The sequence below is a fragment of the Solea senegalensis genome, linkage group LG7 (genome assembly GCF_019176455.1).
Source record: "Solea senegalensis isolate Sse05_10M linkage group LG7, IFAPA_SoseM_1, whole genome shotgun sequence".
Classification (NCBI taxonomy): Eukaryota; Metazoa; Chordata; class Actinopteri; order Pleuronectiformes; family Soleidae; genus Solea; species Solea senegalensis.
The window spans coordinates 27,488,301-27,503,061 of record NC_058027.1 but is presented as its reverse complement, the minus strand read 5'-3'; the positions used below and the strand labels follow the sequence as shown (position 1 = coordinate 27,503,061).

Below are 14,761 nucleotides of genomic sequence, written 5' to 3'. Positions count from 1 at the left end.
CTACTGAGTATTACTATAGTGATACTGCAGTACAGTTATACTACAGTGATACTACAGAGATACTACAGTGACACTACGGTGATACTGCAGTGATACTACAGTACAGTTATACTACAGTGATACTACAGTGATACTGCAGTGATACTACTGTACAGTGATACTACAGTGATACTACAGTGATACTGCTGTACAGTTATACTACAGCACAGTGATACTACAGTGATACTGCAGTGCAGTGACACTACAGTGATACTCTATCACTAGTGTCACTGTACTTCAGTATCATATATATACATATACTGTATACAGTATGTATATTTACTACAATACTGTAATATATCTATTTTCAACACATTGTTCTGTATATTTTAATAAAAAATAAATAAGGTTAAATATTTAAAATGTGAAAATAATAACAATATATCTGCATTTATTAAAGGTATTTCATGTTTTCATTTTTCAACACTGTAGGTGGCACTAATGAGGCTGAAGCACTCCGCCTCACCTGTCAATCAAACAGTAGAACAAGGAAGCAGCTGCTGTTCTAACTGAAGAATCATACTTGTGTACTCTGTACTGTGAGTACTCTGTACTTCTCAAGTACATACTTGTGTACTTGAGTATTGAGAAAGCTGGTTGTGTGATTGAACTTGACAGAGTCGTTGATCCACTGCTACCTCCGTCATACGTTCAAATGTCTTATTTTGTGACACAAAGTGTCCACACGAGGCAGCAGTGGACATGTTTGTATGAAGGAGTGAAGTTCACAGTGTGTCCATCACCGTCTTGTCCTCCCTCAGCTTTATCTCTGCTGCGACTCAGCAGTTGTGAAAGACATGTTGAGTCCTGAAACGCTAACTCGGCAGAATGAAGCAGCATTTTTAGTCGAGCCTGTGATAAAACTTGACTTGTGATCTTATGAATGGAAGTTGACCTTTGACCTTTAACCACCTGTGAACAATGAACTAATTTCAAAGATCTCCAGAACCCCATGATCCCTGAGAAGCTGCATTAGTCGCCACACTGCAAGACCAACCCTGCTCCATGATCAGGACTAGAGTTCTTAACGGATTGGGCTGGCTGACAAACCCGAGCGGACTCCCGGTTCGGGCCGGGTTCAGTGGGTCGGGCCTCGGGCCTCAGGATTCCTTTTTCCCGCTCAGAAAACACATTTCTTGCAGGTTGTTAATGATTTGTTGTTTGTTCTGGAGAGCTTTGACCAACTTGCAGTAAATGTGATCCTGCAGCACCAAAAACCAGAACCCTTAGAACCTCCTGCAGCAACAGGACCAGAACCACAGACTGTGATCAGACGCTGCCCCCTGCAGGCCACAGATAGGAACTCTCATATTTTATCATCATACTGTTATCATGGAGACAAATACACTAACAACACAGTAACATTAGATGTGAAGCTCCGCCCTCTTCTGTCATGGGAGGGTTCATCTCTTTCCTGTGCCTTTTCCTCTCTTACCTCCTAACTTTGTATATCCTTACATCCTTTCCTTACACTTTTTTGGTTCATGTTTTTTTTTCCAGACTGGTTTGTTTAGGGATGTTGTCACCATGGTAACATGGCTGAAAACATGCTGGGTGTTTTCCTGGTTTCCTGCCACCATGATCATAGTCAACTGAAGACAAACATCACCAGCTCGTTTGTCTGGGACTGAAAAGTGTGTCTGCTGTAATGCAGTCATTCAGCCACTAAAGGGCGTCGCTGCACCATAGTCTCTTCATTTAGGGTAAATATGAAAACATGTGCTTTAATAATTCAGTTTATGTTGAATAAAAAGACAGTCAGGTTTGTGCCATTTTACACAAACAGTTGTATTCTGTGCACAACCAGCACACAATTCAATTCAATTCAAAACTTTATTAGGGACATATCAGGTGAACAAAACACAACACAATGATAAGAAAATGTATCATTACAACTATAAGGAATAATTATTTTTCATTATGAAGTTAATTCACAGCTGATTGTTGGACAAAATTACATTGGAAAAGCTTTAAATTATATCTTTTTTCCTAACGTTTTATTCTGAAAGGAAACACCGGATGTGTGTGTCCAGTCCTCGGCAACTTCACGCACCTGGAGCGGCTTCTTCCTATCTTCGACTCACTCTCACTGTAAACCGCAGACTGTGTTCGCTCGCACGGCCATGGCTCCCGTCCTGTGCCGGATCCAGTACCTGGAGGATTCTGACCCGTTCATCTGCACCAACTTCCCCGAACCTCGCAGACCTCCGACGGTGAACCTGGACGAGAACCTGCCGCTGAGTGAACATATCTCCGGGATCCACGCGCTGCTCGAGGCGCCGCTGAAGGTGGGTCCGGGACGGTGACTCAGGTCCCAGTATGAATCCGACTGGACTGACTTGAGGTCAAAGTTTAGGAAGAAGCCGAAAAGTCGTGACTTTGATGAAATTTTGAAACAAACGATCTCGACGTTCGGTTTTTTCAGTCTGAAACAAAGCAAAAGAATCAGTGATCAATAACATCGATGAGCAGCAGCACGAGAGTTTGTCTCTGGTGACGTCATCAGACAAAGTCAAAACTGAGCTCCTGACCTCATGATGGAGGTCTGAACCGTTTAATTTAAACTAAAGATCAGAATCTGGTCCATTTTAAAGAGGTGGTTGTAGTCCAGTGAACTCAAGTATAGCATTTACAGTCGTGGTGGTCTCACAGTGAGGAGACAGAACCACCCTGTGGTTCTCCTGCTGGTTCTCCAAGGTTGCAGCTACTCTTTTACAACTGCGGTGCTCCAGGACGTCCACTTGTCCCGCTGACGTCCACTTGTGTTATTAATGAACATTTAAGAATGAAACACTGGTTAAAGGTCTGAAGGTTTCTGTTAGAGGACTCGGGTTAGGGTTAGTTCTGTGCTAGTGGACTGTGGTCTCTGGTTCAGGTCTCTGTTAGAGCACTCTGTTCTGTGTTAGTGACTGTGGTCTCTGGTTCAGGACTCTGTTCTGTGTTAGTGGACTGTGGTCTCTGGTTCAGGACTCTGGTCTCTGTTAGAGGACTCTATTCTGTGTTAGTGGACTGTGGTCTCTGGTTCAGGACTCTGGTCTCTTTTAGAGGACTCTGTTCTGTGTTAGTGGACTCACAGTTTAGTCACTGCGCATCATAAGGTTTTGTCGGATCAGGATCAAGATAAAATGGCATCCGGATCCAGTTTCCTGTTGGTTTTCCAAACAGGAAGTGAATGTAGCTCCAGGCTTCTGAGCTCAGTGACTCAGTAATGTGTGTGTGTGTGTGCGTGCGTGCGCGCGCCCATGTGTGTGTGTGTGTGTGTGTGTGCGCGTGTAAGTGTCTGTATGTGCGTGTATGTGTGTGTGTGTGTGTGTGTGTGTATGTGTGTGTGTGTGTGTGTGTGTGTGTCAGAATGTGTTGAATCATTAAAACAAGTTTGGTCAAATTTTCATTTTCACATAAACTTACATTTACATTACTCCACCAACCCACTAATTATTCCCAGCATGCACTGGGGCTGGACCTGTAGGACCAGGCGGACACATGGACAGAGACACAGACATGGACATGGACAGAGACATGGTCAGAGAAAGACAGTAACAGCTGATGTTAGCCTAGCTTACTGTTTTAGTTCTGTTATTATTATTATTATTATTATTATTATTAATAATAATAATAATAATAATAATAATGATGAAGCCTTAACTTGTGATGTCATGTGGTGGTGAAAGGACAGGTGTGGCCAGAGAGGGGGCGTGGCTTCTGCTGCTGCAGAAGAATGTTGCTGTGCAGGTGAATCACATGACCTCATTTCTATTGTTGTTCTGCTGTGAGCCAATCACACGCAGGCAGAGGGCAGGTGGTGATGATGATGATGGTGGTAGAGAGCAGGTGATGATGATGATGTTGGTAGAGAGCAGGTGATGATGATGATGTTGGTGAGAGCAGGTGATGATGATGATGGATGATGATGATGGCAGAGCGGTGATGATGAAGAGATGATGATGGTAGAGAGCAGGTGATGATGATGATGTTGGTGATGATGATGATGTTGGTGAGCAGGTGATGATGAAGATGATGGTAGAAACGAGTGATGATGATGAGATGATGATGTTGATAGAGCGTTGATGATGAAGATGATGATGGTAGAGAGCAGGTGATGATGATGATGTTGGTAGAGAGCAGGTGATGATGATGATGGTAGAAGCAGGTGATGATGATGATGATGGTGAGAGCATGATGATGATGATGTTGGTAGAGATGATGATGATGTTGGTAGAGAGCAGGTGATGATGAAGATGATGGTAGAGAGCAAGTGATGATGATGAAGATGATGATGTTGATAGAGCGGTGATGAAGATGATGATATTGATGGTGGAGCAGGTGATGATGATGATGGTAGAGAGCAAGTGATGATGATGGTGGTAGAGCAGATGAAGATGATGATGGTAGAGAGCAGGATGATGATGATGATGATGGTACAGAGCAGGTGATGAAGATGATGATGGTAGAGAGCAGGTGATGATGATGATGTTGGTAAAGGGAGTGATGAAGATGATGATATTGATGGTACAGAGCAGGTGATGATGATGATGATGGTAGAGAGCAGGTGATGATGATGGTGGTAGAGAGCAGATGAAGATGAAGATGATGGTAGAGAGCAGGTGGTGATGATGAAGCTCACTCACATTAGACGATGACACAAACACACAGTGATGTGGTCAAATGTCACTGTGTGTTTGGTTGCTTAGCAACAAAGTCTTCATAAACTCAAAGTGACATCACTGAAAATAAAGATGAAACGCTTTAATAATAACGTGCTCTGTCTGTCTCTGTGACATGGGACAGGAGTCCTCAACGTTCAATATCAGAGGGACAAATGGACAATAACAGAGGGAAAGGTGGAGGACAATAACAGGGAAACATCCACATGGCTCCAGGTGCTGATGTCAATAAAGTAAATAACAGTAATTTATTATTAATTATCTACTGTGCCTCTTTCTGTCTTCTTGTCTGTCCCTCTGTCTTCTTTTCTCTCTATGCCTGTCTTCTTGTCTGTCCCTCTGTGTCTCAGTTGGACGAGTGCACTCTTCAAGTGTCTCCTCATGGAAATTATCTAGACTTGGACTCGTCTCTGTCTGAGCAGAGAGACGAGCTGGAGACATTTTACCAGGACATCAGGTAAGAACACACGCCACCCATCTCACACACACATACACGCAGACACATGTGTCTGCGTGTGTGTCCTGAGTGTCTCTATGTGTGTCCTCAGTGTCTCTGTGTCTTTTTGTCCACAGTAAAGGAAAGAAACCCATCCTGATTCTGAGGACTCAGCTCTCCGTCCGTGTTCACTCCATCCTTGGTAATTATGTCCTCATGTCTCTGTCCTCTCAGCAGCAGTGATGACTCAGAGGAAAGTCTCAGTCAGGAGACACTGAGTCCAATATTAGACCACAGACACGTCACACAGGAAACACCAGAGGGAGCTGCTGAGACGTCTGTCAGGACAGAAGGAGTTCATCTCATCAGCTTCACTGCTTCTCGTCCCTCTTTCCCCTCTGTCCCTGCTCTGTCCTCCCTCTGTCCTCCCTCTCTTCTCCTTCCTGCTCTGCTTCCTCTGTCTCACTGTCTCTGTTTGAGACAAGGGTTTGGTGTCAGAGGTCAGTGAGTGTGCCAAGTACAGAGTACACAAGTACGATAGCCGTGTCCCAATCCAGGGACCGGACCCTCCGGAGTGTGGATTCGTCGTCTGTCCCCATTCAAACGCTCTACGTGGACGTTAGCTTGTTTGGGAAGGATCATATCCCATAATTCTTTGCGCGCCAGCGGCAAATCTCTTCTAATACAAGCAATATGGCCGAGGGAAAATACTAAACAAACTACTAAAGAAACTACTACTAAACAAACTACTACTAAACAAACTACTAAAGAAACTACTACTAAACTAACTACTACTAATAAACAAGCATCTACTAAACAAACTATTACTAAACTAACTACTGCTAAACAAACTACTTCTACTAAACAAACTACTACTAAACATACTACTACTACTTAACAAACTTCTAAACATACTACTACTACTTAACAAACTTCTAAACAAACTACTTCTACTAAACAAACTACTACTAAACATACTACTACTACTTAACAAACTTCTAAACTAACTACTGCTACTTAACAAACTACTACTAAACTAACTACCAGTACTAAACTAACGTCTACTAAAGTGGTGGACTGGACCTCCGGAGGGTCCAGTCCCTGGAACAGGACACGGGTTGTGTCTTTAGTTAGAACAGCGCCTACTTCCTTGTTCTACTGTTTGATTGACAGGTGCGCCGAGTGCTGCAGCCTCATTAGCGCCACCTGCAGTGTTGAAAAATGAACATATGCAGATATATAGTTATTATTTTTCCATTTTAAATATTTAACTTCATTTATTAAATTTTATTAAAATATACAGAACAATGTGGAAAATAGATATATTACAGTATTGTAGAGTAGTGTGTGTACATAGTGTGTGCTGTCTCACAGTGTCTCACGTTGTCTCACAGTGTCTCTCGCTTTCTCATGCTGTGTCACAGTGTCTCACGCTGTCTGTCTCTGTAGGACATCACACACACACACACACACACACACAGAGAGAGTGTTTGGATGCGTTGATTCTTGTTTTCACTGTTTTTGTTTACATGTTGTCATGGAGATGAATTCACAGATGATCTCCACGTGAACATTATCAATACTTGACACTATAGTGATACATTATCAATACATGTGTCTCCGTCTCGTCCTTGTGTCAAATCGACACCAGAGTGAAAATCAGCTGATACTCAGTCTGTGATGAGTTATGAGGTCAGAGGTCATATGGACAGAGGAGACAGAGGACATGACTCTGTCCTCTCTTGTTAAATGATAACAATAAAGTTACTTCTCTGTTAATATTAAATGATAAAAAGCTTCAAAATGATGTCTCATTATATCTGATTTTTGTGTTTTTATTATTTTAGCGTTAATTTTAATTATTTATTAATGAATCAATTATCATTCTTGTTTACAATTATCTAGCGTTAGCAGCTTCATTACTTCCTGTTACCTGCTGTGTTTCAGAGAAACTGTACAACTGTCACGGTCCAGAGTTGAGACGCTCGCTGTTCTCACTGAAACAGCTGTTCCAGGTGACACACACACACACACACACACACTCGCGCACACACACTATACTAAAACTTAACCACGTCGCCTAAGCCTGTTTCTGACGTGTCTCTGTCCTGACGTGTGTCTGTCCTGTGTCGTCAGGACGATAAAGACCTGGTTCCAGAGTTCGTCGCGTCTGAAGGTTTGACGTGTCTCATTAAAGTCGGAGCTGAGGCCGATCACAACTATCAGAACTACATACTGAGAGGTGAGTCACGTGACGTGATCACATGACGTCACAATAATAATATATAATTAAATATAAGTTTCCTTGCACAATCCAAACGTACAGTACGAGGATCAGGTAAACTGGGAATGGTTGTTTGTTTCTATATGTGTCCCTGCGATGGACTAGTGATCTGTCCTGGGTGTGACCCTGCTGTCTGTGTCTCTGTCTGTGTCTCTGTGTGTCCCCAGCTCTCAGTCAGATCATGCTCTTTGTGGACGGAATGGACGGTGTCATTAACCACAGTGAGACACTGCAGTGGCTCTACACACTGACAGGAAGTCAGGTGAGTACTTCATCCGTCTGTCAGTGACCTCACTTCCTGTCTGTGATCTTTGTTGAGCGTGTGTCACCTTCAGAATAAGAGAAATGTTTTTGTTGCAGAAAACCATCAAAATAAATTCTGGACCTGAAGTGTATTTGACCTGTTTGTGTCTTTAGTCTCGTCTGGTGGTGAAAACGTCTCTGAAGCTTCTCATCGTGTTCGTGGAATATTCAGAGTCCAACAGTCCTCTACTCATCCACGCAGTCAACACGGTGGACACACGCAGAGGTGAGGACAAAGACACAGAGACAAAGACAGAGAGACAGAGACAGAAGTGTGTGTATGTGTGTGTTTTGCCAGGTATGAAGCCCTGGAGTTTTGTCGTCGATGTTCTGGACGAGAAACACGTCTCAGACTCAGAGCTGCAGGTGTTTGCTATGACGCTCATCAACAAGGTAAACAAACAGCATATCACAGGTGGGCGTGTCAGTTAGTGATGGGTCAGTTAGTATTTGTGACAACAAAAAGTCACAAATAAATTCCTGTCTCATGTTTTGGGACAAATTGTCCAAAAGGGGACAGGCAAAATGACTGTCCCTCTGTCTGTGTCTCTGTCACAGACTCTGTCCGTCCTTCCAGACCAGGACTCCTTCTACGATGTGACGGACAGTCTGGAGCAGCTCGGCATGGAGACGATTATCCACCGACACATGAACGAGACCACAGAGAGTGACCTGAGAGCTCAGTTTACCGTCTATGAGGTACAAGCAGTCTGACCTGGGGCCTGTTTCATGAAATTAGGATTAGGGATTCAACCGGGCTATTGCAATTGCAGTAAAGCACTGGTGCATTAGTTACCATGGTGATTTATTCTTTTTGGTTAACCCGGTCCAGACCATAATAAACAACTGTCGTCGCTCCCAAATGGTGGAACGATCTCCCCATCGACATCAGGACTGCTGAAAGCCTCCACATCTTCCGCAGCCGACTAAAAACACATTTCTTCCGACTCTACCTCGACTAAGACGACAAAAAAAAAAAAAAACTTGTACATGGCACTTATGACGAGCACTTCATAGTTTGTTCTACTTGAAGCTCTTACTTACTTCTAGCTCTTATTTGTACCCAAATGTTTAAATGCACTGTTGTAAGTCGCTTTGGATAAAAGCGTCTGCTAAATGACATGTAATGTAACAGGATATGTTAATCCTGCTGCTCAATCTGATCAATCAGTTGTTAATCTGGTCAGTCAGCTGTTAATCGGATCAGTCAATTGTTATTCATCTTTTTTTTGTGTGTGCGTGTGCATGTGCATGCGTGTGTGCGTGTGTGTTGCAGACAGCTCTGAAGTATGAGGATGGTGATGTCGATGACTCCTCCTCCCTCCTCCGCAAAGAAAGAAGAAAAATCGCTGCTAATGATCAAGAGAGTCGAAAGAGTCGCCGCTCATCGAGTCAAAACCTTCCTGACCTCCTGTCGACCTCCACAGTCTCCTCCCCCTCCAACTCAACCAACTCAATCGTTTCCCCCTCCTCTGACCGTGACACCCTCTCCCCCACCCTCTCCTCTGCTTCCTCCTCCTCCAGCCCCACGGCGACGCTCGGCAGCAGAGCTTCTTCTCCATTAACCCCTGACCCTGGAAGTCCCGCCTCCAGTCCATCTGGATCGCTGAGAGCCTCTCCACTGCCCCCCCACACCCCCACTAACGGAACCATGACCATTGAAATGGACACGAGGACAGCGTCCAGCCCGTAAGTGAATCAGCAACAGAACCGTTCAATCAAACGTTCAAACAGTCGTACTCGATCGATACAAGTCCGACACGATCAGAAACTATCTTTGTGATCAGACACGATCGATACAGTCGGACTCAATCGATACGATCAGAAGTGATCTTTGTGATCAGACACGATTCATACAGTCGGACTTGATCGATACAGTCGATATCAGAAGTGATCTTTGTGATCTCACTTGATCGATACAGTCAGACGCAATCGATACGATCAGAAGTGATCTTTGTGATCAGACACGATTCATACAGTCGGACTTGATCGATACAGTCAGACTCAATCGATACGATCAGAAGTGATCTTTTTGATCAGACACGATCGATACAGTCGTACTCGATCGATGCGATCAGAAATGATCTTTGTGATCAGACACGATCGATACGATCAGAAATTATCTTTCTGATCAGACACGATCAATACAGTCGGACTCGATAGATACAGTCAGACTCGATCGATACGATCAGAAATGATCTTTGTGATCAGACACGATCGATATGATCAGAAATTATCTTTCTGATCAGACACGATCGATACATGATCTCTTTGACTGAAGGGACCAAACAAGACTGTGCTGATAGCTGGTTCTGTTCTGTTCTGTTGTGGTTCTGTTCTGTTCTTGTTCCAGTTCTTGTTCTACTCCGTTGTGGTTCTGATCTTGTTTCTGTTCTTGTTCTGTTCTGTTCTGTTATTGGTTCTTGTTCTGGTTCTGTTCCTGTTCCTGTTCCTGTTCCTGGTTCTTGTTCTTGTTCTTGTTCTTGTTCTTGTTCTGTTCTGGTTCTTGGTGTGGGTTCACTGTCTCTGCTATAACTGGTGACCTGTTTCCGTCTGGGCCACTAGGAGTCGCTCTTTCCTCACTCACCACATGTCAAGTCTGGGTCTGGGCAGGAAGTCCCGGTTCTTCTCCAAAACCAGCTCTATCTGTGAAGAGTCTTCAACTACCAGCAGGTGTGTACTTGAGACTTATCTAGCTTTGGTTCTGACCTGAGAAGCAGCCTCAGATCTTCACCTGACTCCTGACCTCTGACCTTTGACCTCAGGACAGAGGTCAGCCCCTCGGATCATCAGTTTCTACTAAATCTACTTACAGTTAATAAAAAAAAACAACTCTATGAAGCAAACTTCTGAATCAGCTAAGTGCCACTGAGCAAGGTACACACCCCCATCTTTAAACTACAAGGTCACTCTGTGTGTGTGTGTGTGTGTGTGTGCGCGTGCGTGCGTGTGTGTGTAGCTTGCCCTCTGATCTCTCTCTCCAGGTGAAGTCGTCCCAAATGAATCCAGACCAATCAAAGGTGGAGACAAAGACAAGTTTCAAGTGAGTGAAGCAGATGGTTACTGTGTGGTTGACAAGGTAACCACAACGTTACAGATGATAACTGGTTGAGTTTTAATGGTGCTGTTCAGTGGTTAGACAATAAACTAAAGATGCAACCATGTGGATTTACATCTGATCTGGATCATCTTTACGTCGGATCTGGATCATCTTCACGTCAGATCTACATGTAGATCATCTATACGTCGGATCTGGATCATCTTTGCATCAGATCTGGATCATCTTTATCGATCAGATCTGCGTGGATCTGGATCAATCGGATCTGGATCATCTTACGTCGGATCTGGATCATCTTTCATCCGGATCTGGATCATCTTTATGTCGGATCTGTATCATCTTTAAGTCTGATCTGGATAATCTTCACGTCTGATCTGGATCATCTTTACGTCGGATCTGTATCATCTTTAAGTCTGATCTGGATAATCTTCACGTCTGATCTGGATCATCTTTACGTCGGATCTGTATCATCTTTGTAGGATGACATTTCTTAATGATCGTCATCTATTTTTGTGGTTTCTGGATTGTTTTTATTCAACCTTCTCTCTCTCTCTCTCTCTCTCTCTCTCTCCCTCTCTACCCATATTTTCTTCAGCTTTGCAGAGGCTGACAGCCTCTACTGGTGAGTAGATGTAACTACAACTAACACACTTACAGACACACAGACACACAGTCCTGATCACTGTGTGTGTGTGTGTGTGTGTAGCCCAGGTAGTGTGAATCAGGACAAACCGGTTCTGAAGAAGTTTGAGTAAGTACTGCTACAGCTGCATTGCATGCTGGGAACTGCAGGTTGTGTGTGTGTGTGTTCAATCTGCTTGTTGGTTGTTTCTGTGGTGAAGATGATTTAGGCATCAGTTCCATTCACATGTGTACATATTTAGTGACACCTGGTTATGAAAGTGTAGATTTTAACTGATTGTTAAACATGAACAAACTTTTGTTCTTTAAACATCAAACAGGAAACAGAGACTCGTGAATCATTCATTCATCTAAATGAAAAAAACATTTCATTTTCAAAATAAAATGAAAAGAACAGGAAATTAGTGTTTCCTGTTTTGATTTTTCCACATTGAAATGAAACATCTTTGAAAGCTTAAATCACAGCAACATAGACGACAAGCGACAACCTTGTTTTCGCCAAAAACAGCTGGAGAAACTTCTTTAATCTCTATGTGAAGTCATCACTGGAGCAGGGACCGTGTACAAAGTCCTGAACCCATCACTGGAGCAGGGACCGTGTACAATGTCCCGAACCCATCACTGGAGCAGGGGCCGTGTACAAAGTCCCGAACCCTAACCCATTTGTTCACAAAAGATATTGAAAAATATTTAATCACCGTATTACAGTGAAGTGTAAACTTTACAGCTGTAATGTGTGGGGTCACTTCCGGGTCACGTAACCTGCATTAGATGGAAGAATCAAACCTGCACGAAACCAGAAAACACAAGTTATCAGTTTGTTGTTTTTCATTTGAGCAAAATCTTTTTTATTTTAAAAAATGAATGAACGAGTGATTTGGGAGTGAGGGGGTGACTGATCGGTGACTGATCATGATCGGTGGAAAATTAACCCTAATCAATGACTCACTCAATTGAGCAAATCTGCTGAGACGTCACAACAGGACATGGTGGTTTGGCGGCCATGTTGGATCCGTCTCATGCACTAACCCCCCCACAGAGACACCTTCCTGCGCAGCCTTGCAGCGACTCAGTGGGAGAAGAAGAGAAGAAGTAAACACTTCAGCCAGTCCAGACTGTCCTCATCTGATGACATCATCAGCCCTCAGCCCACAGCAGAGGAGGGAGGGGCCAACAGCACTGTGGAGGCGGCACAGAGCAGTAAATTACACAAACACACACACACGCACGTGTATGGACCAGAATTCTTCACTTTCTTCTTGTGAATTATTTACTTGTGAATTGTCCACAGTGAACTTTTTGAAAATTGCAAAGAAAAAGATTGTTTACATTTTGGATGTGGCCTCAGGCTGGTTCTCAGCACCAGGGGGCGCTCACACCACAGTCAGTACCTCAAACACCCACACGGTGGTGCCTTCATGTGTAAATGAAACTGTGACGTCAGTGTTTGTTCCTGTCACAGCTGCTGCACTGCAGTGCAGCACACTCTCCAACGACAAGAAGTTCCTGATGGACATGCTCTACTCCACAACCGCCACGCCCCTGAGCCCGACAGCCACGCCCCCGAGCTCGATAGCCACCATTACCGACACCAGTGAAGCAGAAGGAAGCCTTCAGACTGGTGAGAGAGTGACAGCATCGCTGATGATTCTGTAGGGTTGGTCATCACTGTGGGTGGAGTCTGAAGGGTTGGTCATCACTGTGGGTGGAGTCTGAAGGGTTGATCATCACTGTGGGTGGAGTCTGAAGGATTGGTCATCACTGTGGGTGGAGTCTGAAGGGTTGGTCATCACTGTGGGTGGAATCTGAAGGGTCGGTGATACCTTTGTTGTGTATCCCTCAGGCGGCGATGGTGAACTGCATGGTTGGGGTCGTGTGTCAGAGCGTCTGTCCAGCTTTAGAGCGCATTCTCTAGAACCCTCTGCCTCTGAGGGCAGCGCCTCACGCAGGGCAGAACTGGAAGGGCTAGAAGGCTCTGCCCAGGCAGCGCTGGCCCGACTGGCTGAAAACCAACAGGTACAGGTGTTTTATAGGTGTCACATGAGGTCAACACAAAGGTCAGCCCACAGTGTGAACTGTAACTGTGTGTCAGCAGCGTTACCTGCGGCAGCAGAGCAGCATTGACTTGGAGAGCCCCGCCCGTCGCTTAGAAACCACCCAGATGACCCCACTTTGTCCTGGTGGTGGCGCTGATGCGTGGGAGCAGCTGCAGCCGAGCGCCGCCGCTCTGCGCATTAAAGACCTGGACTTTTCTGACCTTCTGGATGAGGAGGACATCGACGTCCTGGACATGGACACGCTGGACTCCACCTCCGCTGCCTCATGCTTTTCTGGCATTCCTCCTCCTCCCCCTCTTCCTCCTCCTCCTCCAGGCTTGGGTCCCCCCCCTCCGCCTCCTCCTCCTCCAGGCCTGGTTACACCTCCTCCCCCACCACCTCCTCCACCTCCTCCCCTACCCCCAGGTGCTCCACCCCCTTCTTTTTTGGCAGCAGCAGAGTTCCCTCAGAAGAAGAAGAAGACAGTGAAGTTATTCTGGAAGGAGCTGAAACAGCCCGATCGACCCAAGAAGTGTCGCTTTGGCCGCGGGACAGTGTGGGCGTCACTGGACAAGGTGGCGGTGGACACTGTCCGCCTTGAACACCTGTTTGAGTCCAAGGCCAAGGAACTCCCTGTTACCAAGGTAACAATGTCCCTGTGCTTATTTTAATGCAACAACATGATGCTAACATGACAACACACTAACATGATGCTAATGTGATGCTAACATGACAACAAACTAACATGATACTAATATGACAACACACTAACATGATACTAACATGACAACACACTAATATGATGTTTGCATAGCATCATCACAAACGTTGTCTGCACGGTGATGCCCCCACTTACCTCCTCACACCACACACCTCAGCCAGGACCCGGTCAGGCCAAACAGCACCGTCTGCTCGCACCCAGGACACGGCTCAAGACCATGGGGAACAGAGCTTTTGAAGCTGCCGCTCCCCATCTGTGGAATGCCCTTCCTGACCACCTCAGGGCCCCACAGGCTTTTAAAAAAGAACTCAAAACCTACCTTTTTAGAAAAGCATATAGCAATTTTATTTTTTTATCTTGTTTTTTTACTCAGTATCACTTTCGTTGTTTGAATGTGAAATGCAATACAAAAAAAATCTATTATTATTATTATTATTATTATTATCATAAACATGATCTCATGACTGTACATAGACAACATCACAGAAAGCAGAGAAACCTAACAATTCACAAAATGAACAAAGAGTTGGAGGCAGTGGAAAGAAAATAAGTCCCTTTTAACATAAGAAGAAATCTCT

The 14,761-nt window shown here is 44.5% G+C and overlaps 1 protein-coding gene across 5 annotated transcripts; it reads left to right on the top strand.

The window, feature by feature from the left end:
* Positions 1-2,070: 2,070 nt before the first annotated feature.
* LOC122772801 (FH1/FH2 domain-containing protein 3-like) lies at positions 2,071-14,597 on the top strand. 5 transcript variants are annotated; one of them, XM_044031090.1, is made up of 19 exons: positions 2,071-2,327; positions 5,054-5,160; positions 5,277-5,341; positions 7,087-7,154; positions 7,276-7,381; positions 7,591-7,685; positions 7,841-7,952; positions 8,025-8,119; positions 8,285-8,425; positions 9,003-9,415; positions 10,292-10,399; positions 10,686-10,769; positions 11,380-11,406; positions 11,491-11,535; positions 12,466-12,626; positions 12,889-13,047; positions 13,270-13,442; positions 13,519-14,106; positions 14,277-14,596. In XM_044031090.1, the coding sequence occupies exons 1-19, from the start codon at positions 2,163-2,165 to the stop codon at positions 14,418-14,420; spliced, it is 2,856 nt and encodes a 951-aa protein (XP_043887025.1). In that variant the 5' UTR covers positions 2,071-2,162; the 3' UTR covers positions 14,421-14,596. The 5 variants fall into 5 exon arrangements, with proteins under 5 accessions (XP_043887025.1, XP_043887029.1, XP_043887028.1 ...); XM_044031092.1 differs by having other exon boundaries at positions 2,075-2,327; positions 13,522-14,106; positions 14,277-14,591; XM_044031094.1 differs by lacking the exon at positions 10,292-10,399 and having other exon boundaries at positions 14,277-14,597.
* The last annotated feature ends 164 nt before the right edge of the window (positions 14,598-14,761 follow it).

What these genes read in the sequence shown, in the direction of transcription:
- LOC122772801 (XM_044031090.1), top strand. Translation starts at nt 2,163, where the DNA reads ATGGCTCCCGTCCTGTGCCGGATCCAGTACCTGGAGGATTCTGACCCG. An exon ending in ACACACTGACAGGAAGTCAG is followed by an intron (nt 7,686 to 7,840) that starts GTGAGTACTTCA and finishes TTGTGTCTTTAG; the next exon opens with TCTCGTCTGGTGGTGAAAAC. An exon ending in GAGACAAAGACAAGTTTCAA is followed by an intron (nt 10,770 to 11,379) that starts GTGAGTGAAGCA and finishes TATTTTCTTCAG; the next exon opens with CTTTGCAGAGGCTGACAGCC.